This window comes from Zootoca vivipara, chromosome 2 (genome assembly GCF_963506605.1).
Source record: "Zootoca vivipara chromosome 2, rZooViv1.1, whole genome shotgun sequence".
In the NCBI taxonomy this organism is placed as follows: domain Eukaryota; kingdom Metazoa; phylum Chordata; class Lepidosauria; order Squamata; family Lacertidae; genus Zootoca; species Zootoca vivipara.
In genome coordinates this window covers 33,897,360-33,923,400 of record NC_083277.1, presented here as the reverse complement: position 1 = coordinate 33,923,400, position 26,041 = coordinate 33,897,360, and the positions used below count along the sequence as shown (strand labels likewise).

The 26,041-nt window shown below is 41.4% G+C and overlaps 1 protein-coding gene across 7 annotated transcripts in view; it reads right to left on the bottom strand.

Annotated features, from left to right (window-relative positions):
• Positions 1 to 26,041, bottom strand: part of ITPR1 (inositol 1,4,5-trisphosphate receptor type 1) — a 216,163-nt gene that overhangs the window by 68,690 nt on the left and 121,432 nt on the right. For 4 of the 7 annotated variants that reach the window (XM_060271356.1, XM_060271357.1, XM_060271358.1 and 1 more), the window contains 4 exons: positions 23,408 to 23,592; positions 20,202 to 20,350; positions 18,582 to 18,693; positions 4,527 to 4,574 (listed from right to left, as the gene is read on the bottom strand). In XM_060271356.1, the coding sequence (XP_060127339.1) occupies positions 4,527 to 4,574; positions 18,582 to 18,693; positions 20,202 to 20,350; positions 23,408 to 23,592 (494 nt within the window). The remainder of the gene's footprint in view (positions 1 to 4,526; positions 4,575 to 18,581; positions 18,694 to 20,201; positions 20,351 to 23,407; positions 23,593 to 26,041) is intronic. The other 3 variants (XM_060271359.1, XM_060271361.1, XM_060271362.1) reach the window with 1 other exon arrangement.

The window sequence follows — 26,041 nt, the reverse complement described above, 5'->3', positions numbered from 1 at the left end:
TACCCCCCCTTCATCTCCTCCCACACGCCTCACAACACTGGAAACAGTCAATAATTTACCTGCCAGCAAATTATGGGAATAAGTGGCTGTGAATCTCCACTGCAGACTGGATGATTTTAGACAGCAAAATTCTCACTAACTGTCCACGAAAACAAAAGGTGATATGTTGAAAACAAAAAGATGCCCAACTCCTCAAAGAATGAATCCAATATCTGATCTAGGTATGGTCTTTGTATCTCAGCCTTTTTTGGCCATGATGGTTTAGAGAGGAGTACAGATGTTCTCCTGGAAGGACAGATCGTGAAGCTGAGGCTCCAATACTTTGGCCACCTCATGAGAAGAGAAGAATCCTATGCTATGGTCCATGGGGTCACGAAGAGTCGGACACGACTAAATGACTAAACAACAACAACAACAGATGTTCATATACAGCAGGGACGTCCAACTCCCAAGAGACTGCGATCTACTCACAGAATGAAAAACTGGCAATGATCTACTCATTGGGGGGCCAGGTCAAAGTTGTTGAGCTTTTTTTTAGGGAGAAAAGTCAGAATTGGGGGGGGGGCAGTGACAAAAATAGATAGGCAAGATGTCATCCCGCCAGCGGAAACTCCATCTTCCGCTCTTGAAATCATGCACAGATAAAGGAAAGAGGGAGGCAAGTTTGAAAATGAGCCTGCAGACGACTTCTAACAACCAGGGGTTGGGGTTGACCTGTCAATCGTGGTCAACCTGTTGGACATCCCTGATATACAGGATCCGTGCTTTCCTGATACAGATTACAGCAATGGGCCTCTACATGGGGTCTGACCTTGGAAAAGGTTTGGAGGCTGCAGCTGTGGCAGAATCCAGTGGCTCAGTTTCTGAGCACATCATTCCAGTTCAGAGAGCACTGCACTAGTCACCCAATTTAAGGTACAGATACTTGTGTGATGATTTGGCGGGTCTACCATATGCTCCAACCAGTAGGTGCCAGTCAGGAGGAGAGGACTTTCTCTCACTGCAGCTGCTGGTATGAACACAAGGGAGGACTTTCCCCATGACAGTGCCCCCTTCTCTGAAACTCCCTCCTGGGGAAATCTAGCACTCCCTTCCCTGGCTTCTTCTTTTTTGGCGGGGGGGTGGGGTGGGTGTTGGGATATTCTGTTCTTCAACTTGTTTGTCCCCCCCTCATTGCCTAAATGAACCATTGGTGCTGCCACACACACATAATTGGCACTTTTAGCTCCTCTCCAGTGAGTTGTTGTAGGGCTGGGCGAAGATTTGAGAAGCCAAAAGTCACAATAGATCAGTAATAGGCATTGTACATTAGTTGCCCTTTGATGAACCACCTTAAGAGCTCTCCAGATGTTTGCAAAAGATTATTTGTGGCCCATTTCAACATAATTCATGTAATGAAGTGTGTGTTTTTTAATAAAAAATATGCCTCTTAATCACTCCCTCATAGCAAGAGATATCCTGCACTTGGGACTTGTTCAATGAAGCACATTTAAATGGCATCATTGGCTTTGGGACTTCCTAGTACTTAGGCTTTTCCAAGCCCAGAGAGACCCACATCTGCTTCTGAAAGTGACAATGCTCATCGTAATGGAGTGACTGTAAGCTTTTAAGTAGGCACTAGATGGCTCCCAGACTGGCAGCTCTTCGTGTTAGCAATCATTGTTCTTCACTCAACTGAATCCACCTGTGAAAAACTAATGAAGCAAAAGGATATATTTAATAAGTGGAATTGAAAAGGAAATGACCCGTTTAGTTTGAACGCTTCCTTACTCTTTACTTTCAGGAGAATTGCACCGTAAGTTGCAGATTCTCACTCCTCTCCCTAGATAGCCATAAGCAACTGGTTATGGAAATGTCTTTATCCATTACATTAGCATTCCTTTGTCAGCTGCAACTTCTAACATACCTCCATGTTAAAGGTAAACAGGTTATAAACTGGCTAGAAAAATCCTGACATAGGGCAGTTTGTCAGAATCTAAAAACAACCGGGTTTCTACTGGAGAGAGAAAAACAATAATTTTTTATAAACAGAAGGAACTTCATGGCTTAAATATTTTCATATTTTTTCCATCTAGTAGAAAATAGATGCACTGGCCTTTGGGCCACCTTTAGAACTAACACAGAAGTCCAGCTTCTACACTTACCTAACTGACTAGGACCATTGTTCTGTGGTGGAGGGGACAGCTCTGTTCATGCTCCTCTCCATTACACTTCTAAGACTCAAGATAAAGGCCCAATTTATACAATCTACTCCAGCGGTCAGCAAACTTTTTCAGCAGGGGGCCGGTCCACTGTCCCTCAGACCTTGTGGGGGGCCGGACTATATTTTGGAAAAAAATATGAACGAATTCCTATGCCCCCCAAATAACCCAGAGATGCATTTTAAATAAAATGAGACATTCTACTCATGTAGAAACATGCTCATTCCCGGACTGTTCGCAGGCCGGATTTAGAAAGCGATTGGGCCGCATCCGGCCCCCGGGCCTTAGTTTGGGGACCCCTGATCTACTCCCTCCAACAAGATGCAAGGATCAAACAAACTGCATGCTCTGCACACTGGTTTAGGCATAGAAACCATAGAAACAAAGGAAACTGTCTTATTCAGATCCAGATCTTTGGTCCACTCAGCTCATTACTGTTTGTCAGGGACTGAACCTGGAGCCTTTTGCATGCAAAGCATGTGCTCTGTCGCTGAGGTAGAACAGTGCCTCATAGACATGGTAAGGAGAAGCACACAATCCATTCCTTCCACCATGGAACAATGATCTGTGACACAGTGAGTGAGCCAGTCCAGAGACTCAAATGTATTTTAAGCATCTCTTTTAACGAGAGCAAACTCCACCTTTCTCTCTCGAGTTATTTCTGCCACAAAAAAACACATTGTGGAACATGTTCCACCAAAATATTCTGTTAAGAGTACCCACTATCAGCATTTTCCAGAAACAACTGAATATATTTTTGTTCTGTCGGGCTTTCCTAGCTACAGAAACATCTATTTTGTATGGTTTCCGTCTTGTTCTAAATGTATTTTTTTGTGCTTGAACTGCTTTTAATAATTTTTAGTGTAAATTGCCTTTAGATGGTTGTTTAGGAGATTATTAATAAATCAATGGTATTTAGTGGTGGTGGTGGTGGTGGTGGAAGAAGTAGTAGTAGTAGTAGTAGTAGTTCAGCATCACAATGAAGCATTAATGACAATACAGACCTCACAAAAACCCAATTCAAACAATCATGGGGTGAGTTAATTAGAAGGAAACAACAAAATCTGCATAGCTGTCTATGTTGACATCAATCCTGCACAGTTGGCAAGGCTGTAAGCAAAGCACATACAACAGACCCAGGCAAGTTTAATAGGCATCCAATTATATTGCATTTCCTCCCCCTAGGAGAAAATTTATTTATGTTAATGAAGTGCTAGAGCGGAGTTTTATATTATTATTTCTACAATATTTACTACCAGTTGCCATAACAACTGGCCCACAGAAGTCTTTCTCAGTTCCTGTAGGGCCCCCTCCAACTGTCTTGGCTGAAGTTCAGGTTGCAGTATGCGGTTTTTGTTCAGGGTGTGCGCAGCGCCCACAATAGTTCCTCCTGTTTGAAAATGTGCCCACGGGGCCAAAAAAGATTGGCAAAAGCTGATCTACAGAATATGGAACAGTAGTATTGATCCTCAAGCCCAGTAGGAAAAAGTAGGCATGCCTCTTCATAATATCAGCATGGGGCACCTGTGTTACTTCCAGTAAAGAAAGAAATCAGGTTGCTAAAATCATGCATTGACAGTAGGCTACTGGAAAAAACACAAATAATTTCATGTATTCTGCCGCTATATTTCAGCACTGGCTGCAAGAGTTTTCCAACTGATTATGTTAAAATAAATCCTGAGCTTTAGGACTACTGGGATGGTCAAGTGAAGAGACCTCTGTTTCTATAGTCTATGCAGCGGAATATTGCAATATTACAGTACCCCTAGAGAGATATGCCCTCTAAATTACAGCTTTAGAAGACTTTGAGGGACATAGTTTTACTACAAGTGGGGAGAGGGGCTTCATCAATGTTGTAGGCTTCCCCCCAAAACTGAAGCCCTGGATCTATGGTACAGAACACATTATATAAGGAAAGAGACATTGCACCAATGTTTTCCCCCTGAAAGCAAGCCCTAATTTCTAAAACATTTACTACCAGTTGCCACTGCAGCTACATCTATATTAAATTAATTGACAATGTCATATGTCACAAGTCAGGTGGCATTACACACCATTAAAAAATAAATAAAAGAACACACCCACACATTCGCTAACATTTGAAAGCCTCCAGAATCTAATCTGGACTTATCAAATGGTATTTGTCATCTTTGTTCATTTTTATTTATTTTTTGAAATTTGCAACAACAACAAACAGACGGATCCTTCAGCTACTTCCACATTTTCTTTAAGTTATTTAAAAAGTGAGAAAAAGGAACAAGGAAAGCCCAGGTGTAATTAGCACCCAACATATTAAACCTAAACACCACCACAGAATATACGTACCCTTTTATGATCTTCAAGCTGTCTCTGTGGTAGACTTTGATCAAGCTCCTGGCGAGTATGCAAAAATTCTGTTTTAAAGTCTGATACTAAAGAGACACTAAATAAATTTAGCACCAATAACTAACTAGTTGCTGCAATGAATTTGTTCAATATTCATCTAGCTTTGATAGCACTGACTCTAGCATTCCTTCTCTACCTAACCATAGTGAATGAAGAGAAATAGAAATTGCCAATGGTTGCCTCCATGCAATATACAGAAACGTCACAGTTTAATGTGAAGTTATTCTGGACACAATTCACTCCAAATCTCTGTTTCAAAAAATAGATCTTAAGAAAAAGTGCTTCATTTCTGCTTGATGTAAACTAGAAATGATAACTTTAAAAGAAGGGCCAACACTAAAAGTGGGTCTTTTTATTGCCAGCCTTCATTATTAGTTTTTAAAGAAATGTTTTAGAAATTTGGTCTGGTTTGTACATAAGATAAACTATGGTTTAGTGTTCAGTGCAGAAGCCACAGTGAGTTGTGGCTTTAGACATTCCCCTTCTCCTCCCTCTAGCACAGACCCGAGGAGAAAACACAAAGCATCCACTTCTGATTTTAAACTAATCATAGTTGTTTGCTATGTCTGAATTCTAGGAACTCTGGTTAGTTTAAAACCAATAGCTTTTAATTTCCTCTCGAGAAGAGGAAGAAAGGGGCGCATGTAAGTCTGATCGTGGGTCTAAGCACAGTGAGCCAGTCACCTGGGTGGTGATTTTGTAATAGCAGGAATGATGACAAGATAATAATCTGGCATTTAAATTGGCCACAACTTCATTGATTACAGATGTAGTGGACTTTGGAGTAGGCACTGAGTGTGTATCCTAAATCAACCAACCCACTTGCTGATTGATTATTCCTTCAGGGTTGATCAGGGATTCAAGGATCTCCCCATGATCAAATGAGGCAATCCCACCAGGGCGCCAGTAGGGTGTTCTATGGCCCAATGGCCCCCGTCTGGACCACTGGACGGAACTTTCCCTCTGGATCCTTTACTGGGGTACCCTGAGTTAAGTGGACCCACTGAAATCAATTGACCAAAATCTACTGTATGCCTAATACTGGATATCACCCCAAAACAAAAGAAAAAAAGTCTGCAAGTAACATGCAAAGTACTCTCTCTTATAAAACGTTCACACATGACACGTCACCAATGTTTACGCATACAAAACACTGAACTACACTTTCCCAATACATGCATGTTCATTATGTTACTGAGTCATCCTGTAAGAAAAGGTCAGTAAATCCATTTAAAGTACAAGTAGCTTATTTTCAGACAGGATTACACGACCTACAAGATTAATGGGCATCATGTTCCACTTCAAAAGCCTCATGAAAAGTAGTATAACAGTTAAAAAGATAAATAATAAAAACAGAAACACACAGCTGAAGGGCAACCTACTGCAAATGGAGATCCAAGTACAGGTTTCTCTTGCTACACCAAGGTGATAGGTATTTTGAATTTCAAGAGACTGTAAGTACATTGCAGTTATATCTAAATATTCCAGCTTTTTGAAGTGTTCAATATTTCTTTGATAGTAAGGTGTAGTTAGGCATCTATCAGAGTTAATAGACATAGCCCTTTGCTGTTTTATTTTTCCATTTCTCTCTCTCTCTTTTTTAGTGAACCAGGATGAATTTGTCCACTTAGCACTATAATCCAAGCAGTTGAACACATGCAGAGACCACTGGCTAAACTTTACTGATCTGAACGGAATTGGAACCACCAAAAAGACAGACAGACATCCAACCACAGCTACTTTTAAAACCACCAATATTTGTATGTTTTACAAATATAGGTGAGCGAGTGACAGACCTCTATGGAGCTTTCCATTTCTGGTGACTGTGGCAGCTATTTAAAAGCAAAATTGTAAAAAGAAAATTCATTAGTCATCAATCTTTCCTGTAAACCAATGGTTGGCACATGGAGATACTGACTTTTTATTTTACAAGACAACAAAATACTAATTTGACAACAGTACAGAATCCTGTCCCCCATCCCCCCCAAAAAAAAATCCTTGGAAAAATAGGTCATGTACAATATGTACATATGTACAATCTGTATGTACAATAAAGTACAATATGTACAATAAAGTACATGGTCATCAGCACAATGGCTACATGCATATCTTGCTCAGAAATGCCAATCCCAGTTCTGCAAACATCAATATGCTAGGGATGTAGTGTTAAATATCTGGTCCCAGTTCATACAGTTCCCTTTTATTCATTTAATTACTGTACAGTGGACTTCTCACCTCCAGTCCAAAATAATGGAAGAAAAAATGTTCAAGACATACACGAGCAGGAATGCCATGTCCAAGAATACACAATTAGATTCTCACCTTTTCCAATACCAAACCTTCCTCTTTCACAATATATGTGGTACAGATTTGCTATGAGCAGCAGCAAAACAGAATGTTTGCATAGCTGATCAGTAATGCTTTCAGCATTTAAATGTTTAAAAAATGACTAAGGAACATATTCAAAATTTAAATGACTATACTAAAATCCATTAAAAACATGAACATCTATTGCAAACCAAGACTGCATGCACAATGAAACACCTAGATAACACAAGGAAACTGAACGCAAACTACATCACACAGACACACCAAGCACTGGACTATCACCTGTAACAGCAGCAGTAGTAGAAGTAATAATGATGACGACTTGGAATTCGGTCATGTTACACGTAAAAGGGATGCTTCTCATAATAGGTTTAAATATATGGAACGGCAAGATTCGGGTCTATTTCTGAAAATACGTGTAAATTAAAGTCTTGCCAAAGAACGTTATGAGCTGCTAACTCCCAGACAATCTTGTACAATGCCCAACTATTTCTGGAGTGGTCTCTTTCCCTGAACTAGTATAATAATAATAATAATAATAATAATAATAATAATAATAATAAAAAATATATATTAATTATTATTATTATTATTTATACCCCACCCATCTGGCTGGGCTTTCCCAGCCACTCTGGGCGGCTTCCAACAAAATATTATAATATAGTACAGCGTTTCTCAACCACTGTTCCGCGGCACACTAGTGTGCCACGAGACGCTGGCTGGTGTGCCGCGACGTGCGGCGACGAGAAGGGTGATTTGCATTGTCACGTGCCTGGTGGCCGCCAATAAACAACGCTGACCCGCCGGAAAGCAATATTTCTCCTCCTCTTTCCCAAAGCTCGGTGCAAACGAGCCTGGCGGCCGCCAATACAAAAGTCTGACCCGCCGGAAAGCAATATTTGGCAAGTGTTTCTTACAGTCATAATTATAATATAGGGCGGCACAGAGTTAATTTTTTAAACTTTTTTAATGGTGGTGTGCCTCGTGATTTTTTTCATGGAACAAGTGTGCCGTGGCCCAAAAAAGGTTGAGAAACACTGATATAGTAATCCATCAAACATTAAAAGCTTCCCTAAACAAGGCTACCTTCAGATGTCTTCTAAAAGTCTGGTAGTTGTTGTTTCAAGATGATGGATGTTTGTTTTCAGGAGACTTCATAAACCCTTAAATGAGAAACAGCTGTAGGAGCTTATCCTCCTTCACCTAACATCTAGCTCATTCTGGTATATCTATCCTCTTTTCAGATCATACTGGAAGTTTTAAACAAAATAGTTTTCTTCCTGTCCAAAGTGTATTAAAATGTTAAATAGCTTGCCTACAACTCCAAGGCCCATTCACTCCAATATTACCACCTTTTAACAACAGGATTGCAAGGTACAAGCAGTTAAGGAAAGAGTTCCATTCCCCCCAAAAATTAATTCTGAAAGCATTTCCCTGCTGTTTTGCTATACTGTTGCTTAGTAAAGGGGGACTTTTCTTGGCCAACTATTTACATATTATGTATCAAAGATTTAGCAAAGTAAAGTTACTGTAATGGTTAAGTGCATATACAGCTGAAACAACAAATCTCAAAAGAGAATTTAGTCATTGTTTATGGTGTTATAGATGAGAAATTAACGAATGCCAGGGTTTTAGTTATTTGTGATAGGAAAGGAGAATGCAAGCTGCAAAGGTTGGCTGGCTTAGTAAAGAGCAAACTTGTTAACATGACAAAAGGTTTTGATGGGCCACTGAGAAGAGGAATACTTTAGCCTCGGGAATAAGGGTGTGTGTTTGAGGGGACAGGAAAAGGGAGTTTTCAAGCAAGGGTGGCTTGGACGAAGAAGCAGGAAGAGGGGCTGGGATCCATCTTGGAAAGGGAGGCATTGGAGGCCTGTGCTGTTGCCTCTTGAACAGACCGTGCATTTAGGAATCACTATGCAAAGCCCTTTGCAAGCCCTATGATTTGTGTTTGGAAACCGCTGTAGAAAGGCCCTTCGGCCGAGCCCCACCCTTAATTGCCTGCACGTGGGTAAGGGGAGGTAGATATGTAAGGGATATGGCTTGGCAAAAAGAGTCTTATGGGTAAAACATATCTGGCTTATGGGGGGCAGTTTCCCCATCCTTGCTGTATGACAAGCATAAACAGTTTAGGTAAAATGATTTGGATTTTTGGGGTAAGTGCGTAAGCAAGTTGGGGAGCATACCATATAAAAATTGAGTAGTCTTCACCGCTCTTAAAACCATTTAAAAGCCCCCACATAAAAGGTAATAAAGATTCCTTGGCCACATTGTACAGTTAAAAAAGGGTAAAGGTAAAGGGTAAAGGGACCCCTGACCATTAGATCCAGTTGCAGATGACTCTGGGGTTGCAGCGCTCATCTCACTTTACTGGCCGAGGGAGCCGGCGTACAGCTTCTGAGTCATGTGGCCAGCAGAACCAGAGCAGCACACAGAAATGTCATTTACCTTCCCGCCAGAGCGGTACCTATTTATCTACTTGCACTTTATTGTGCTTTCGAACTGCTAGGTTGGCAGGAGCAGGGACCGAACAACGGGAGCTCACCCCGTTGCGGGGATTCGAACCGCCAACCTTCTGATCGGCAAGCCCTAGGCTCTGTGGTTTAACCCACAGCGCCACCCAATTTCATTGGTGTTGCAGGTAACGAATGGACCTATGAAATTGGAGAATAATGTTTGGCCCACCTTTAGTTTGAACCAGCATGCCCCAATCTGATGACCATCACATATTTTGGACTGCAGCCCCAGTTAGCCCAGCCAAGTTGTAGTCTAAAAAAATAATAATCTGGAGGGGACTTTGGTAATGGGAGAAGGCTGCTTTAACCTATGGGTTTAATTTCCAAGCAAAGGGTCTGCTGGTTTCTCTTTAAGGTTTCCAGACTCAAAAGAGAGCAGGGCAATTAAAGGCACAGAAGTCCTGTCCTCTATTGAGTCTGGCAACCCTATCCTTGGAATATTCTAGCTTCAGAAACGACAGATTTATTTCTGCTTGTTTCAATGAACCATAGTTTAAACTAAGCAGAGTTTATCCTTTCTGGACATTAATGCTACTTATTTCCTCTTCTGGGATGCATCAGAAAAGAGGGAATGGGAGCCCTGAAGCTTGAGACAGAAGCAGCCTCGTTAGTGTAGCACTGAAATATGGTTTAGTGTTACCACCAAAATGGTGATTGATTTTCACCTGGGCTGTTGGAAGAAGAGAAGACAGGTTTCAAACTCTGATTATTATTATTTAACTAGGAGAGAAAATGAATGAAGGAAATGTTCAGCTATCAGAAAATATACATGTGTAAAGCATACAGCTCTGGAAGCTATAGATACTCACGTTTTATTTAAAATAAATCATACTTTGAAGGTGTTTGCTAAACCTCAACTCATTTTTTCAGTCATTAAAATATATTTCATACTTTCAAAGAATGTACCAGTGCATTTTGGTACAAAATAATCACAAGTCCACTTCATTACTCTTCAGTTTAAGTGACCATTAAAATGAGAACAGAACGTTTTTAAGGAGACATAACCTGAATAGCACACCTGGAGCTATTCTTATCCCTATTTGTGGCTTAGGGCAGTTTCCTTAAAGTACTTTTAGTCAGCAAAATTACAAGTTTAACTGTGTGTCCCAAAATTTCAGCATTCCTATTTCCAATGGATATTTTTTTCTAAGCTAATCCTAAAGTGACATGCAAAGCATAAAAACAGATTAAAAGCAAATACAGTGGTGCCTTGCAAGGCGAATTTAATTCGTTCTGTGAGTCAATTCGTTTTGCGAAAAATTCATCTAGCGAATCCCATAGGAATGCATGGAAATTCTTTATTTTTTATTTGCCCATAGGAACGCATTAATTGAATTCCAATGCATTCCTATGGGAAACCGCAATTTGCTAGACGAATTTTTCACAAAACAAATTTGTCTTGCGAGACAACCTCCGATCGCAAAACCCATTCGTCTAGCGAAAAATTTGTCTAGCAGGGCATTCGTCTAGCGAGGTACCACTGTATGCAAAAACATGAATTGAAAAATTTCACACACATACATACATTCTATGATCTTTGGGATATAGTATGCTGTTCTCCAAATTATAGTATGCTGTCCCCCAGATTTTTTATTTGTACATGCTTGTATCCAACAATACTGGTCTGCTTGTGCACTGAAACTTCCCCCTCCTCTCCTCTGCAGCCCTACACCCATCAAAATGTGTTCCAGCAACTTGGGGGACACTCCACAGAAGATTTTGGAGAGGAAAGTCCTTATGTGTTAACAAAACTCTGTTCACACAGTGTTGCATGTGTGTGTCTTACTTCCCTCTTCCTTCCATGCAGGGAGTTGCGTGTTCAGACCCAGAGACCTCCCCACTAAATAAATTCACACTTGGCTCAAATTTTGGTTTGGTTTTTGGCAGAATTTAGGCCACAACTTTATTGATTACAGAAAGTGAGGCTCTGGTTCGACTAGCTCCCTGCACCCTTGCAGGTAGCGATGACCCAGGGCACCAGCATAGGTCAGTCAAGGGTGAACACCCGGATAGGTGGAAAGCTGGAACAGGCTATGTCCACCACCCAGATGCCCCCCTGGACTCAGGCATGGGCACAACCACCTCACAGGGGTTGACCAAACCATTCGAGTCCCTGGATTCCTTTAATGGAATACCCTTCACATAGGGATGGCGAGAGCGTTCTCCCATCCCTATCACCCGAACCAGTGCCTATCCGCAACCTTACAAGTTGTGATGATTTGCTATGCGGCAGGTGAAACCCAAATGGCACCAGCCAAGTGGGGGAAGTTCCTGCCATGCCTCTGTCCCAATGACAGACGACACACGACGGCATATCAAGGTGAAGCACAACAAAGCCCTAAAAGTAGGGAGAGGTGGGCGGGTTTTCCGAATGCACGCACTGAAAGAGGAAGCTCTGGGTCACGTGCATGGGTATATATAGGTCCCTCAATCCATTTGGGCTGCACCCCATTAGCCAGATTGAACCCAACATCGAGGGACCTACCAATCAGGCGTTGTGACTGACCAATCTTACCCACCCACAACACAGGAGGTCGGTCTCCAGGTCTCACTGCAACATGTGCCCTCTTTGAGGGAGAACACGATGAACTTAAAACGAAAACCTTCCCTGAATCGGTAACATATCAAGGCAATGCTGGCAAGGTTAGTTACATTAGTGGACTGACCCCTCCCCTCCAACAGCAATCTACAGCTTCTATGTAAGAGAGGAGAGGCATGAAACACTTGGCTGAAAACACTCAATATTATGACTAGTCTTGAAATGCTTCTCTTTCCCCCTTTCTTGTTCCACACCCTACTGGAGCTGCTGCCCTTTCTTCTGGCAAAACACCCAACGGTTATAAAACTGTGGCCATGGGAAAATCTTCATTTGTTGAATGCCTGCCTGGCATGCAGCCAAAAAGGCAAAGGCTCAAAAATACTCCCTTATCCTGTCGGTTGTCTTTGATAATAAATGCAAATTTGCTTATGATGTACGCTTGAAAATATATATATGGGGATGGGGGAGCTCTCTTTAAATACAATCACTTAAGCATAATGAGCCGCTTAGTAATCTGGACCAAAGTCTTTTATAGACAAGCAAATTCTCCAGCATAGGGCTGGTTATAAAATATTCCCTTTCTTTCAGTATGCACCCACCTCTCTTGCCTTTACAGCACTATTATAGCTTTGGGCACGGTTCCCTGTATGCTTCCTTGAAGCTGTATTAGCATTTTAATGTTGCTGCTTTTTTAAAAAAAGAAAGAAAGAAATGCTTTAGCAACCGCACAGACTGCAGTATCTGCCAGCATAGTCTGGGATACTGACAGCCAGAGTCTGGGCTGAACTAACAGTAAACAGCTCCACCACATTTTATTGGCAATTACTGCTGAAGGTCACACATCAGCAGCGAGCCTAAATTCCAGGAAGAGGAAAAAAAAGATGCCTGTTATGTAACTGCTGCTTGGTTGTTGGCAGGTGCCCAACTGAGCAGTTCACTGCAATGTAGGAGGGAGGGAGGGAGAGAGAGAAGGCAAGTAGGACATCTCTCTGTTCCATTCAGCATCACCAGAATGCCCCCTTCAGGCAAAGTTTAATAGTTTCAGAAGAGTGATCAGTTCTTCTAAAAGCAATATATCTCACTCCAGCGTTCCATTTGATTCCTTCTGCTTTACAACTTACTTTATCAAGGCCATTAAAATTTTCAATTACTCCTCTTCCTCCTTTTTTTTAAAAAAAAAAGAGATAAGGCTTACTTAACATATCCAGTTGCTACTGAAGGAACAACACGCCTCCAAGATCAATACAGGGCAGTTAATCCAGTTATGTAACCAGCAGAAATACAAAATTAAAGTTTTATTAGTCCTACATGCATATATATATATATATATATATATATATATATATATATATATATTCCTCCCAGCACAGAAACCCATTTCACATAAGGTTCTTGGGCAACAAAGCTCTGAAGCTGGTGGTATGTAGGAAACACCATAGAATCATAGAGTTGGAAGGGACCCCAAGGGTGATTAGTCCAACCACATGGAATGCAGGAATCTCAACTAAAGTATCTGTGACAGGTGGCCATCCAACCTCTGATTAAAAAACTCCAAGGAAGGAAAGTTCACAACCTTCCGAGGGGGACCCTTCTAATGAGTTAGTTCTTCATTTCCCATTAGTTCAATCCCCTTCAATGGCCAGATTCACCTAAGATGGCATGTACTTGCCTCTATTCCAAGAGTTACTGTGCACATTAGGGTAATTGTTACCCAAGGTTTTCTGTTTCCTTCATTTTTCCAGGGCCGGCTCTACATAGACCCCCGGTGGCGCAGTGCACCACGGCGGGGGGCCGGTAAGCTGGGCTCCGGCCTGGCAAGGAGGGCGCCGCGCGGAAACCAATTGCGCCCTGCGAGGGCGGGGCGGGCGGCGGAGCGATCTCCGCCCCTCAGCACCAGGGCGCGCGATCTGCTGAAGACGGCCCTGCATTTTTCCTAGCAGAACTGCTGAAGGAGTTTCCAGGAGTTGGAGAGTTCTTATTCTCCTGTTCTTCTACTTTAAGGCAGCAGTTTCATGACTGCATAATTACTATTCACTGTATTTTTATCTCACCTTTCTTCTTCTGATACTTGTTCTGAGGTTAGGTTTAATATAACCAATGCTTCTCACTCCAAAAGGAATTTGCTTATCAGCAGCCGGTCCACAACTGCAGCAATGGAGTGTTAAGTTGAAAGCCCAGCACTTCAAGCAGAAATTCCATTGGTATAAATGGGGTATTTCTTATTTGGAAAACTCCACAGCTTGGTTAACCATTGCACTAGGCTACTGCTATTTTTTGTCAGCCTAGCCAGGATCCATTTCTTTACTTAATGTGTCACACACTATGTGCTGCTGGTGATCAGTACAAAGCACTAGTTAAATGTAGGACACACACCCACAAAAATAAGTACTGCTGCTTTTATTTCTGCATTGGACAAAGTGGGTTCTAGTGCATGAAACCTTGTGGAAGAAACCTGCAATTCTATACAGGTCAGAAACAAAAGACATCTAGTTGGGCTGGCAAAGAGGATGAGCAAATAATCGGACTTGCAAGAGCATATTTTATCAGAATGAACACTAAAAGGGTGAGTTTCTTTCATTGCACACTTTTACAGTTGCTGGTGGAAATCACGCAAAGGAAAACACTTTGGCTTCCTTACAGAGGCTTCAGGGAATCCAAACCACTGCCAGAAGACACTTTTAATAAACAGACAGCGCTCATTTCCTCTATTTATAAACACACCTGCTTGAAGCATGAAATCCTTCCACGCAAGGCAGCCAACAAAGTTCTTACTTGAAATCAAGAGCCTAAGTTCTAAATCGAGCCTGATCACTCTAGTTGATTTACTGCAAAACACAGCAGGCTACAATGGCCAGAGACTTGGGTGGGGAAGAGGAAAGAGTTTAAATGAAAATCAAAGCAAAAAAAACCTAACAGCCCCAAACTCCATCTAAATTTGTCACAAATTAGAGAAACACATGAAGCTTCTCTACACCAGCCTTCTCCAACTCAGTGCCTGCAGTATGTTTTTGACTGCTACTCTCATCAACCCTCTAAGCAGCTGTGATCCAAAACATCTAGAGGGCATCTGGTTGGGGAAAGCTGACCTATACTTTGAAGCCAACGTGGTCTAGGATGAGGCTGAAGAATAACTTAGCACCTTGGAGACAGCAGATTTCCAATACAGCATTCTAGGAAGCAGTTCACTTTGGTACAATTTCTTTATAAAAAAAAGCCAACACATCAATACAAAAAGGCTACAATATGCTTACACTCAATCAACTCTGCCACTTAGCTTATGCTCTCTTCCAGAACCTTGGAAGCATCTAGGTCCTAGAGTCCCTAATACTGTAGCAATGTAGACATAGACCAGATCCTATAAATAAATAAATAAATAAATAAATAAATAATTTATTTATTTATTTATTTATTAATTATTTATACCCTGCCCATCTGGCTGGGTTCCCCCAGCCACTCTGGGCAGCTTCCAACAAAACATTAAAATACAGAAATCCATCAAACATTAAAAGCTTCCCTAAATAGGGCTGCCTTAAGATGCCTTGAAAAGGTCGGGTAATTGTTGTTTTCTTTGACCTCTGATGGGAGGGCGTTCCACAGGGTGGGTGCCACTACCGAGAAGGCCCTCTGCCTGGTTCCCTGTAACTTGGCTTCTCGTAGCAAGGGAACTGCCAGAAGGCCCTTGGCGTGTCCGGGTAGAACAATGGGGGTGGAGACGCTCCTTCAGGTATACTGGACCGAAGCCATTTAGGGCTTTAAAGGTCAGCATCCTAGTGACATTTAAATAGCAGCAGTCAACTTGGATTGGAATGAAAATTTGGCAGCGGAGAAGATGACCAACACTACTACCTTGAGCCAAAGTAAAAGCAACCAAGCCCTATCCATTTGCCTGAGAAGGAGCAGCTGCAGTAGGCTTGTTCCCAGTCAACCACTTTCCAGACTCTCAGCTTCCCCAACTGCCAGTTGCCCTGGGACTGCAGCAAAATGTATCCTGGCCTCTGCTATCAGCTAGGAGACATAGGGTTGCTGAATCGTATGGACTTTGTGTGCATCTTATTGCAAACTACTTTAAGCCACCTTTGGGATCAAAAGAGGTGAAATGTAAATATTATAAATAAACATTCACCATTTTCTCAGAGCTATTCAATGGGGAAATAAGAAAAATTGCTATACTTAAGAGACATTTCAACACCCATCAATGAATGTCTTTATGTATTCAAAATGTACATTTTCCAAGTTACCTAAAGTGTACCCCAGTTCTACCCATGTCTACTCAGAGTAAGCTCTAGAATTCAATAGTTCTACTCCCACATGCAAAGGATTGCAGATTTAGCTTTATAGGTGTCCCCTTCAAAGCTGCAGTCTTATTGATTGGATTGATTCATTAATCCACAATAAAAATTCACCACTTGGTTTTGCTCTTCCATTCAGTTACCTAGATTCATATCTCCACTCCAAGTTTTAGGGTGTATGGCTGCTTTTCACTTTAGGAGATAAATGTAAATCTTTCAGCGTCACTGATCCCAGCTCTCTATTAGAATGAAAACTTTGGGTCAGCTAGTCCCTGAAAGACTCACTCTGTTTAGGTGTCAGCCTAGGGAAATTAATCAACAATATAAACAGTAATATTGGACTGCACTGTTATAGGGCGGTGTCTCCCAGGTAGCAACAGCCAGTTTCCAGGAACCAAGGCATTACCCTATTTCTGCATATCTAAACATGCTTAGTGCCAGCATTTCTCAAAACAGCAGTCTTTCCTGCTGCATGGCAAACTATTTTGGAAACTGAAAGTCCTTTAAAAGGCAATTTGAGATACGGCATGGGCTCAAAAGCTTCACTAGACATGCTCAAGTCTATATGCAAGCCCGGTGAAACCATTTGGATCCCATATTTTAGTTGTCTTTCCCACATTTTAATTACTTAGAATGGCAGACAAAGGGGTTAAACCAGGCATCCCCAAACTTCGGCCCTCCAGATGTTTTGGACTACAGTTCCCATCTTCCCCGACCACTGGTCATGTTAGCTAGGGATCATGGGAGTTGTAGGCCAAAACATCTGGAGGGCCGAAGTTTGGGGATGCCTGGGTTAAACCTCCTCCATCCTTGCATCTTCATTAACTGCTTCTAAATACACAAAAATAATATTTGGGTGGGGCGGGGCGTTACATTATATTTAGTAATGGAAATGATGGCTACCTCTCCATTCTACCTTTCAAGAGAGGATAAAAACGTTGCCTCCAGAGGACATTTGGACAAAATTGATGTTGAAGGATAACAGACAATATAATTACTTTTTTCCTCAGTGCAGGCACTGGCAAGTTACATTCTACTACATCACTAGCACAAGTACACGAACCACAACGCTTAAGCACTGGCAAAACAGCACGACAGATTACAAGGCTACAAACAGTACATTTTGGAGAAAAAGAAAAAAATGCAAAACCTCAGCATTATCCAATTCGCCAAGTGCAATCAACTGGAAAGTGGGGAAAAGGGAGGAGAAAAAGTTGAAAACAAGAATTAATACAAGAGAAGTTGCAAGTAACCAGGTGATAGGAGAGCACCAAGATCCACAATGCATACTCTACCAACAACCAGCGCCAATATTGTATTTGTAGGATACTGTGTGTAGCAAAGAAAAAAGTGGCAAATCATAGGAATACAATGTAAAATCTTCCTGTTGTCCCCTCCCTATATGTAGCCATGGCTGGCAGGGAGGGCTTCTGGGACTAATAAATACAGAGGGAGTCAAGAATGCTTTTCCGCCTCCGAGTCAGGGGTTTTAAGAGCTCACCTCTCATGTGTGCTAGTTTCTTACGAAGCACCTGAATTTCTTATCTGATTCTTAACTGAGTGAACTTTACTGGCACCTCAAGACTTACATAACCTTAGGATTCAGATGTAACATAGTTTATCCTCATACAAGTGGACTTCATAGACCATATGCAATATTATTACTGTATTATTATTATTATTATTATTATTATTATTATTATTATTATTATTACACTAAGGCTCCTGGGAAACCATGTGAAGTATAGTAGAACAATCGTTTAGGGCTTACATTGGGGTGGCTGTCCTTTGGCCCACCGGGTTTTGCTGGACTACAGTTCCCATCACCCTTGACCGCCGGCTGGCTGGGCTTGGTGGGAGTTGAGGTCCAACAGCACCTGAAAGGCTGCAGGATAGCCACCTCTGATTTAAACCATTGGTTATCCTAGGCTAGCAGCCCTACAAGTATTTTCACTGATTTCAATATTTTCAGTATTTGTTTAGGCAGTGAGTAGGAAGGGAACCCCTGGGAAAAAAACCAGAATCACTTTCTCCTTGATTCTGTATTCATTATGTGATAAAAAGCCAAGTAAGCCATTCTATGGTCAGGTATCCTCAACAGCGAAGAAAAAGGTATGGCTGAGGTACTTTGGTATTCCCAGCCTGTCTTAAAAATACCTAGGATAATAACAACAGCAGCAATTCAATTGTGCACAACGTTTCAGATGTTTTTACAATGCAGAAAGTAGACAAAGATAAGGACCCAGTACTGATGTTTCTTTTACTACGCTGCAAACAGAAAGACAGAATAAAAGACAAGATAATATACGGTAAATTAAAGTACCTTCTCTCCATAGCCTCTATCTTTGGTCATCATTTCCCTGAGTGTCTGTAATACTTTAATACAAAGTTTCTCCTCATTTTCCTCCAGCAGCTGTTTAGTATGTTTTATTAACCTGAAAACAACCAATTGATCACAGTTTGTTTCAGTACTAGAAATTCTAATTGGTTAGGAAGGCATTCGTGGCTATTTAAAATCAAGGGTCAAGAGGGAGAACAAGTTGGCTAGCATATGCCATATTCTTCTGTTGTTTATATTTGCCGCGTTACTGGTGATAGGTGTCACACAACAAGGTCATTTTGACTCACAATTCTCCTATATGTAAGGTCTACAAGGTATAATGATAAAATAAAGGCTGCTTTAAATATGGAATAAGGAATCTATAAGTGCTGTTATGGTATTTCATTCAATGTAAGTCCTCATTGATGGCAAATGAACCATGTGATTCTGGGGTGCTGTTTTTGGAAGCTATTAGGTCACTTACCTATTTTCATGCTCTAAAACAGGCATCCCCAAACTTCGGCCCTCCAGATGTTTTGGACTACAATTTCCATCATCCCTGACCACTGGTCCTCTTAGCTAAGGATCATGGGAGTTGTAGGCCAAAACATCTGGAGGGCCGAAGTTTGGGGATGCCTGCTCTAAAAGTATTTATGGTCTAAAAGTTATCAGACTCTTTCATTGTGAATTGTTCTGAAGGACTGAACAAAGGAACACAACTACAACCTAAAGAAAGGCAAGCTTCTGGGCACTTACTCATCCCTAATCATTCTGCTGCTTGTGTTGCACTAAGCTCTGTAGGATTGCTTGACCTTGTTGTCCCATCTTGACCTGTTGTGGTGTAGCTACCACAGACAAACCATGAACTGCAAACCACAGGGATAAAAACAACAACATGGTTATAGCTCATGGTTTGTTTTGAGAGCACTAAACCATGAGCCTGGGTTCAGATGACACACTATGGCAAACTGTGGCTTAGTTCAGTGCACCACAGGAGTAGAACGGCCAGGGAGGAGCAAATCAGCCAGGATCATATCTCCGGGAGCCTTCATATTTGTTCGTTCATGCTAAGCCATGGTTAAGACTTAAAGAGTTATGTGTGAACTGGGCTAATATGACATTACACTTTTTTTATATATCTTACAAGTCATTATGGAGGGAAGGCTGTTTTTGAGGGCAGTCACACATCTAGTTCTGTCATTGAAATCCTGAGAACCAGCAGAACAAAATGGAAATTTCTTCAAAAGAAACTTGAGAAAATGGCACTGTCCTACTGGTCCCGATACTGCCCACACGGCGGGAAATATGGTGAACCATAACTCTGCATCCAGGTTGTTGAAGCTGCACTTCATATTTTTGGGGCCCCCATTGATCAGTGTTCCTGTTACAGCACCTGCAGTATAGTTTAGTTTTCTTCAACCATAAAGATGTTGCCTGTATCCAGAACCTTTTACTGACAGCCTGATCCATGTGCAAATCTGCAAATATCTCACCAAAGATAAATGATAACAAGCTGAGATTAGAATACGGTGCAACATCCTAAAATAATGGTTTAGAAGACAAAGGAAAAAAGGACCAGGATTTACTGGAAGAGGATTAAGTAAACACAACTCCACCACTCACTTGCAGATGAAACCTCCACTTTCGCATTTCCTTCTTGCATCTGTATTCTCTGGGAAGAGCAGCTCTGGTCTATGAAGGACGTCCACCAATACAGACAACTCAGCCTGGACAAGCGGGCGCAAGCGATCTTCCAGAGCAGACACTATATCCTGAAGTGCAGACACATAACAGTTTAAAATTAACATTGGGAAATTTGTAGGGACTAAAATGTTTTTAAAAGCAGTTTCTGGCTACGCCCATGAGTCAGTGGTGGATGTTCTTTGCAGCCCTCCGCTGTCTGCAAAGAAGTTCAGATAGGGGAAAGGGAGAAAATGTGGTACAAATCCTCTGATCCTTCTCAGTGGGGTCTGGGGAGTTCACTGTATCCTGCAGTGCCGCGTAATCCTGTGCCTGCCAACTTGAAAGGCACAACAGGAGTGACCTAGGAGTGTGTCCCTGCCATTACTGGCATGATTTGTGAATACAGTGGTACCTTGGTTCTCAAACGCCTTGGTACTCAAACAACTTGGAACCCAAACCCAAAAAGTTCGGTTTGCGAACTTTTTTCGGAAGCCGAACCTGCTCCGTTGTTTTTTTAAAATGATTTTTATTCAATTTTCATAAAACACACACATAGAAAACAAAACAAACAAAAACAACAAAAAACATACAATGTCAGAACAAACACGTTAACACAATAGCAACACTACACATATAACTTTACCCTCAATTTCCTAATCATTGTCTTATGCACTTCCCCTTTCCCCCCTTTCTGATTTCCCATTTATTATCTTCTTTAGCAATTTCCCTTCCACCTAATTTTTTAATCCTTTTCATTTTAATATCCTTTACTTTAAAATCCTACCCCTCCCAGACATCCCCCTGCCACAAGGGGAATCCAGAATGAGGTAGGACAACAACAAGAATCCTTTTTTTACCATTGAACCCCACCCCACCCCATCACCCTCCCCTGCCACCAGAGGGTACAGTATAAGGGGGGCAAATAGCAGCGGAGGGCTGCCCAACTGTCCTAAAATATCAAAAAATTACTATTCTACTTTACAACTTATTTATCTATCTCTATTTCACACAATTATATTATTCATCTCCTTCCCCCTATAAACCCCTTCCAAATTTCTCCAAAAACTTCAATATTTTGATCTTAATCCACATTACATTACATTTAATAATCATAATTCTCTTCCACCCCTTTATTGCTGCAGGTTTCACAAATTTTCAATGTTAGTATTGAAAATTGCTTCTCATTCTGGCCATAATTTTCCATCCTCTAATATTACACGATCTTTCACTGCTTCTTTCTGTTCAAGTTCCACCTTTCCCTCCTCCAAATCTTCTTCTTTTCCCTCTTTTCCCAAGTTTTCTTCAGGATGCTATGTAACAGGCATCCCCAAACTGCGGCCCTCCAGATGTTTTGGACTACAACTCCCATGATCCCTAGCTAACAGGACCAGTGGTCAGGGATGATGGGAATTGTAGTCCAAAACATCTGGAGGGCCGAAGTTTGGGGATGCCTGGTCTATGTCTTCTAGACTGTGCTGTGGGAGGAGCGACTTCACACAGCTTTCTAAATGTGTTATCTATGCCAGCGTTTCTCAACCGCTGTTCCGTGGCACACTAGTGTGCCGCGAGACGCTGGCTGGTGTGCGGCGACGAGAAGGGCAATTTGCATTGTCACGTGCCTGGCAGCCGCCAATAGACAGCGCTGACTCGCCGGAAAGGAAGCCAGCCGGGTCACGGCGCGGGGCGAGCGCAGCTCTCAACAGCCACCACCACGGGAGGGTGGTTTTAGACAAACTTAAAGAAGCTGGCTGGATGAGCTCAACCTGAAACTTGCTGAGCAAAGGATTGTGCTGGCAGAGAAATCAGCGGCTTGTGAAGCCTTATTACAGGAGATTGCAACCAACACAGCAATTGGCAAGTGTTTCTTACAGTCATAATTATATAGTCAATATAGGGCGGCACAGAGTTAAATTTTTTAACTTTTTTAATGGTGGTGTGCCTCGTGATTTTTTTCATGGAACAAGTGTGCCTTGGCCCAAAAAAGGTTGAGAAACACTGATCTATGCGGTTCTGAATTACATTGAATACAATCCTCATTGTGCAAAACACATCCCTGTAAATGAAATATGTGTGGCTTACAGAAGCAATACATGCTGTCTTGAATACCTCCTGCACAAGCCACTAATGCCATTTCCCTTATTCGTGTAAATACAATCTAAATCTTAAAAATAAAAATAAAAAATGAGAAGAGTTCTGGCTGGATCAGGCCAATGGCTCATCAAGTCAAGTGTCCTGTTCTCACAGTGGCCAACTATGTCTATGGGATGTCCACACTCAGGACCTGAACGCAACAGCACTCTTCCTGCTTTTGATTCCCAGCAACAGATAGAAGTATACTGCCTCCAACAGGGGAGAACTGAACATAGCCCTTGTGACCAGTTGCAATTACCAGCCTTATCCTCTAGTCTTATGAATTCGTCTCATCGTCTTTATGTTCATGGGAGGATTTTAAGCAGAGGTTGGATGGCTGTCTGTCATGGATGCTTTAGTTGAGATTCCTGCATTGCAGGGGCTTGGACTAGATGACACTCGGCATTTCCTCCAATTCTACAATTCTATGATTCCATGGAGTGAATTCTATAGTTTAACTACCGGTAGGTGTTGTGTGAAGAAGTACATTCAGGTTCACTGGAGGAATCTGAGTTCTAGTACCATGAGAGAGATCCATTTTCTCCACACTATCTTATACCTCTATATCACGTCCCCTCTAACTTGCCTTTTCTCCTAACTAAAAAGTTCCAAATGTTGTGATGTTTCCTCAGTCATTTTGGTTGCCCTTTTCTGAAACTTTTCCAGCACTAGAATAGCAGCAAAAAGTGTACACATTATGATGCAACAAAAACGGTACACATTATGCAACGTGTCGTCTCAGTATATGTTTCTATAAAAGTTTTATGTTTTATTTTCAATCCATTTCCCAATGACCCCTAACACTGAATTTCACCTTCTTGCAGCTTCAACAAGCTATCTACCAGAACCCCAAGGGCTCATTCCTGGGCAGTCACTGCCAGTCCAGACCCCAATAGAATATTTTTTGAAATTTGGAATTTTTTCCCCTGTCCCAGTGTGCATCACTTTTTTGCCATTTTATTGCCCATTTGCCCAGTTCAGAAAGATCCTTTTAGAACACTGTGCTATGTACCCACCTGCAATCTCTCAATGATGTTGCGGTAATCCCTAGAAGCAGCCATCACCGAATCTCTCCGAGCAGCATTCCTTGCTGTCATCCTCCAGTTCATTGCTGTTTTTTGTACTATGTTGTGAGATTTCAGGAAGAGGTTGTTTACTTGGCTGTCCAGATCAACTGGGATGGCAATTGCTCTGCTCTTTGCTGAAACAGATAAACGAAAGTGTCTCCATGATCCAACAGTATGTCACAGAATGTGCATTTCAGAAAGTTTTTCTTCTCATAAGGTGCTTATTCATATTGATCATACAAAATCTAGATATATTACGGCAAGTTCCAACAAGGAATTTTGTTCACTTCAGGGGTGGGAGGCGGAGAATTGTTGTGAGTAGAACAAACAAATATCATTTTTTACTCCGTGTCATCACAAATACATTGTTGTAGCACACTATGAAATAGTTGTATGGGTTGGATCAAAAATTGTGCAGATGAAAAGGCTGCATGTGCAATTGGATTTTCTGACATGTTCTCTCCACTACAGTACCTGGAACATTTTGTTCAACATTTTTATGACTTGGACAAGGATGTATAGGGGGTGGCTTATCAAATTTCCCTATGACCCAAAGCTGGGAGGGGAAGCCAACATCAAAGATTACAGAATCATGATTCAAAATGATCTTAACAGCTGGAATGGGAATTGGAATTTAGCAGAGATAATGAAAACTCCTGCATCTTAAGTACAAAATAACAGCAACGGGTGCAAGGACTAGGGAGAGACCAGGTCTAGGTGTCTTGATCGCAAGTTGAACGCGAGCCAGTGGTGTGATGCATCTAGAATCTTAGGCTATTTTAAAGGACACATAGAACCCAGATCATGGGAAGTAATAGCTCTGCTCTATTCTATGTTGGTCAGACCCATACAATTAGTACAATTAGTACACACATCAACTGAAACAGAACAGTGTGTTAAAACTATATTATGCACATAAATGACTGCAAGCATATTTGTGCATTACCATGGTAATGAACTATTCTAGCTATTAAAATTCCTTTACTCTACTTAGATTTAATTTCTTTAAAATGCTTTAAAATCATCTCATTCTTCGACACGAGTCATGTTAAAGTTAAAAAGAATATATGCACAACTGTATATTAAACACAGTTCAGTTATACAGAAAAGCATGGCCCCTTGGCAGTACCTTGTGGCAGGAACAACCATAGGCTAAGGATGTGAAACATGCAGAATGAACAGCACGTTTCTGCACTGATGGAAAAGCCCCCCAGGTACCACATACGTAGCAGGTTTGAGAACATTGTCAATATTCTTGCCAAAAACAAAAATGTAAACAGCAGCCAGATATATACACTTTTGCAAAATTGTGGGAAGAGCAGAGGAGGTCTCCTTCCGCATCTTCTCAATTCTGGATTTCAGAACCTAATCCATGGGTAGGCAAACTAAGGCCTGGGGGCCAGATCCAGCCCAATCGCCTTCTAAATCCAGTCAGCGGACAGTTCAGGAATCAGTGTGTTTTTACATGAGTAGAATGTATCCTTTTATTTAAAATGCATCTCTGGGTTATTTGTGGGACCTGTCTGGTGTTTTTACATGAGTAGAATGTGTGCTTTTATTTAAAATGCATCTCTGGGTTATTTGAAGGGCATAGGAATTCGTTCATTCCCTCCAAAAAAATATAGTCCGGCCCCCCACAGTCTGAGGGACAGTGGACCGGCCCCCTGATGAAAAAGTTTGCTGCCCCCTGACCTAATCTTTCAGTGTCAGGTCATATCATGCATCCATAGCACACAATGAAATTCACCTTTTACCGATTATGGATGTGGCCTCAAGCCAGTTTCAGGAACCAGCAAATAGTTATTTACTCAACAAAGTTTACACACCTGCATGAAGCTGATTTAAGCCAATGAATTCCTGAGCAAGTATTTGTGAATTCAGCTGTCATTTTTATTTTATTTTTAAAAAGATCAATAGAAATAAACAAGATTTGAATCTGCTGACTAATCCAGTCAACTGCACCAATATAAAAATCATTGATATACATCAATCAGCACATGAGAAGCCAGAAGTATTAACAAGGGCAAAGAAAAATATTTTGTCTGTACCCAGAACATGTGTTTATGTATATTTTGCATATAGCAGCATTTACATGGAAGGGCTGTTTTGGTCTATGAATAACATCCACCAGGAACCAAGAGAGACAAGTCAGCCTGGATAACTGAGTGGTAAGGTTAAAACAAAAACTGCCTAATAAAAAGTCATGGTTTGTCTGCATAAAAATTTGTTAAAGATTTAGAACGGCAAAATAGTGGTGTCTAAATATGGAGAGTATTCAAAGTAGGGCATGGTTATTTCATCCCTCTTTTATCTGTTTAGTAAGAAATCTGTTTGTTCTTTCAAATGGACAAGAGCTTGCCAGGCAACTTCAGCACCACTTTATTAAGTGATGGTACTCCAGATCTGCTCATTGTCCCACATGCCTTGGGACTAAGCCAGTCACATCTCAAAAATCAGCTAGAAATTGAATATCTCATGTGTGTTGTTGGTTACAAAGACAGATCAGGCACACAATAGTTCAAATTATATATTTTATTGGACTTGCTATTATTGCGAAGGGCAGTAAAATTTGAGATTGCACAG